This window comes from Dermacentor andersoni, chromosome 11, assembly GCF_023375885.2.
Source record: "Dermacentor andersoni chromosome 11, qqDerAnde1_hic_scaffold, whole genome shotgun sequence".
Taxonomy (NCBI): Eukaryota; Metazoa; Arthropoda; class Arachnida; order Ixodida; family Ixodidae; genus Dermacentor; species Dermacentor andersoni.
Window position 1 is genome coordinate 55163725 of NC_092824.1, and position 3959 is coordinate 55167683.

Consider the following 3959-nt stretch of genomic DNA (forward strand, 5'->3'; position numbering starts at 1 on the left):
CCACAAAGTGCCTGAAGTAACTTAATAATTATTGCTAACGCAAAAAAGTAGTGCGGGTTTGTATTGCAGGAAGTTAGTTTCTATATGAGTGCATCTTGTTATTCATTTGAGGTAAGCCACTATCAAAGAAAACAGGCCCAAAATATACCCAACTTCAATATACTAGCTGGTTTTACAGTCGCCTAAAAATAAGCGATGTTTGATTAGTATACAGCGCGGATATATAAAAAAAGTACCATGAAGCGTGTCATATGTGTTTGAGGTGGCCGAATCCATAAAGGTATTCGTTCGCATCTGCTGTTGGCCATTGGCTGGCTGCATAATTACAAGTCTAACTTCAGGATTGGATGGCGCCTACTCCCGATACAGGTTTTTGTTGCTTAATACGTGCTGTATAAGTGTTTTTCCGAGCGTGAAAGAAGCCCGCGAATAGAGGCAAAGTGCCTCGAGCGGCCAGTCGCACGGTAATTTTGCGTGCATTTGCAGGCGTCTTTCCCGCTCAAAAAACACGTTTATGTAGCACGTAGTGAGCAACAGAAAGCTGTATGGGAAGTTTTCATGTCGCTTTACAATTTGGTCAGTGACACTTTTCATCTAATTATAATACTTGGGAAGTTGATTATTTAGTTAAGACTAATTAAGCAGAATGAAAAAGAAAGATAGTTTGAGTATCTCCAAGCGATGACAAACAACGTTACCTTTGTCCTGTAGAGCTACGTGACACTTACATATATTTAAGCTCGGGCTAAAGCTAGCCGGGACAACCTGTCTGTAAATATACATATCCCGTATGCTCATGAACATCGGACACCCGTAAAATACACGTCGCTAGAGACTGGGTCCGAATTCACGAATTTTTTCATTTGCAACTTTTCATTGTCGCTGTCCAGTCACCTTCGCTTATCAGATGTCCGGCGCCAGGACTGACTAGAGTTTCCGCTTACGAACAATTATAGCGTAAGGGCTTTTGTGTGATTCCGGGTCCCGCTCAAGTCGACCGGGCTACAATGCGGTGCACCGTGAGCCCCAAGACATGCGCGACTGTCTCGGTGCAAACCCGACAGGATGCGCACGTCTGTTCGCCGTCTGTTCGCACGTCTGTTCGTCGGATGCGCATCGTCCCACTCTGGCTGCGTATGTTGGGGCCGAAGAGATAGACGGCCCTCTTGGCGTAATCGGGGTGCAAACCCTCCGACAGGATGGCAGGCGGCAGACGATACGCGACCCGCTCCCGGATGCACGCTGTGCTCTACCAGGAAGCTATGCAGAACAGCGCTCATTGGTGAGATAGCGCTCCGCACGAATGAGCTGGCGCACACGCTGGGGTATAAAAAAGCGCGGCCGTCTATTGTGGAGCCATCACTTCTTTTCATCTACCGAGCCGCTCTTCTGTGCATTCAACCTCCGACCAAGATGCTGTCCCTCGTAAGTTACGTCTTCCAGCCTGGCGTTCGAAGGCGTCGCCATCTTAGGCCTGCTGTTTTCGTTAGGCTTAATTTTCTTGGGAAGCCTGAGTACATATTCATCGACAGTTGTCAGGCCATGGGAAAAATAATATCGTTTCTCTTTCGCGACGTCCGTTATTTAGTTTATGAGCCTGCAACCTGCGCTTTACTCGAAAATTTGACAAGTGTTAAAATGTTCTCCGACGCAAATCGCCGTCATTCGCAACAAGCGCTAGGAGCATTGCATGCGTAGGACCTGATGTGATAATTTGTTCGGCAAGTAGAAGTTATCACCTACCTGCTAAGTGTTGTCTTTTTCTATACAGTCGTCTTGCGCTGTATTATAATAATTACGTTCTTCGTTAGCGCTGAGTGGTTTTATCTGCATACCACATTAGCATGTTGATCCATCAGTAGCACATTCATATGTCCTTACAAAAGTTCAAGGCTGCTTCTTTCTCGAAGTCTGCGTCGTACTCTCGGAAGTTTTCCATGATAGAAGGACTGTTTTTTATAGAAAGTACCGTCTTTCTACAGAAAGCCCTAAATCATCCAGTAATCCAATAAGCAATTTTTGTAAAGGTGATCGCAAGCATTGCAACATCTAGTTCAGTACAAAGGAACACCAATAGCTAACAGTACATACAGCATAACAAAACTTTCTATATTGTCTTGCGTTGATAATAAGAAAACTATCAAAATGCACTCATCACCGTATATGTTAAGGAAAAAAAAACACAGACAGCGTTATTGATGGTAAAGCTTAACATATTAAACGATTTCCTTGTTTAACTTTGCATAACACATTTATTTGAAATGGTAGCTACCCTTTCATTGCGGAACACAACATACAGAGACTGTGGGTTTTATTTCAAGGTCGTATTATTTATTATCTGCGACTAAAAAGTAAAATGGTGTAATTTAACTAGAGACTTTCCGGATACTCAAGACGAAGTATAGTGGTACACCAGTTCACGAGCACAAAAAGCGCTGGCGCGTGGACAAACAGCGCTTTGTGTGGCTGTCCATCCTTCTCGTTTTAATGTCCTGCTATTGCGCTACCCATCGCTGCAATCCAATATGTCTGACCAACACGCCCACATCACCGCCCTCGCCGAAATATGATATTGTATTGAGAACCAGGTATTAAGAGCGTGCAAAGCTATCGGCACATTGAAGCTTGAGAGTTTGAAGCATGTCTTGTTTCTGTGCATTTTTATTGCACTTTCTTTTTGCTGACTCCAACAAGTCGTGCTGGATTTGAACCATGTTGGCTTTGAACAATAACACAGACTTCCATGTTGTTGATTGGCCTCTCACTGTGTTTCCGCTTAGTTTCGCAGCCTTTTTAAACCAACCACGCAGGTCCTCGTCCTTCTGGGCGTGAGCGCCTGCTTCGCCGGTCGCTACGGTGCTGGCGCTGGCCTGGGCACCGGCCTGGGTTACGGCGGATACGGTGGCGGCTTAGGTGCGGGCTACAACCAGCAGGCTAGCGCCTGGCAGGGCGGCTTTATTCTGGGCCAGCAGGCTAGGACCTTGTGGGGCGGCTTAGGTGCGGGCTACAACCAGCAGGCTAGCGCCTGGCAGGAGGACTTCAATGACGGCGCATCTGGACACAACCAGGGAAGCGGAGACTTTGACTGGGGCGACGCCTACTGGAATGTCCAGGGCCTTATCAACCAGGATGGACACTGAACTGGGTTCGGGCAGGGCAGCACCGGCTTCGACAGGCGTGCGTCCGGCGCTAACGGATGATTCGGAAGCCAGAGATACCTCAGCCAATATGGCGGCATTGGTGGTTACTAAGCTGCTCTAACGCCATGCTTTCCTATATCGCTCGCCTGTACACGTCAGATGAACTAGTCTCGAGCGGCAAAGACATCGCGCTGCACGACGACGGAAGCTCACGTATACCAACAAAACCTCAAATCTGACAGGACCGGCGACAGCGGTAGATGTTAACTGTACAGACGGAATGAAAAAATAAACGATTTCATTCACAGTTATGAAACTTTGTAAGTGATTTCAGTGACTGTGGTTGGCCTCTTCGTCATGGTATATATCCGGGGTTCAAGCGTATACTGGGCCGGTATAATTTATGAATTCCTTTCGCTTGAATCAATTGCTTTTTTTATCATCCACAAATAACGACCCACCGGTATAGGTGATTACGCGGGCCGAGCGCCTTCTGGAACACTGACGAACCGAGAAAAAAAAGAAAACAATTGGAATGGACAACCAGCACTGAAACTTGGCGTGTCAACAGCAGTACCGTAAGACAGTCTACATTGAGCAAAGGAGACCATTCTCGTTAGTACATGCTGTGATTTAGAGTTTACAACAAATATACTGCTCATACTGAGGCCACATGTGTCCAGCTTCAGATATTACTGGGCGGCGGTGTGCTACAACGTATAGGAGCGTATGCGCACCTCGTAAAGCATATGACCATGGGCAATGCATGCTGTATGCATCGGCGTAAAGCAAACATCAATAAAAGTGCGTGTCTGTTAT

At 46.5% G+C, this 3959-nt stretch overlaps 1 protein-coding gene across 1 annotated transcript; it reads left to right on the forward strand.

Annotated features, from left to right (window-relative positions):
* The first annotated feature begins 1378 nt into the window (after positions 1-1378).
* Positions 1379-3670, forward strand: LOC126519783 (uncharacterized). The gene is made up of 2 exons (XM_050169097.3): positions 1379-1425; positions 2811-3670. The coding sequence occupies exons 1-2, from the start codon at positions 1414-1416 to the stop codon at positions 3138-3140; spliced, it is 342 nt and encodes a 113-aa protein (XP_050025054.1). The 5' UTR covers positions 1379-1413; the 3' UTR covers positions 3141-3670.
* Positions 3671-3959: the final 289 nt, after the last annotated feature.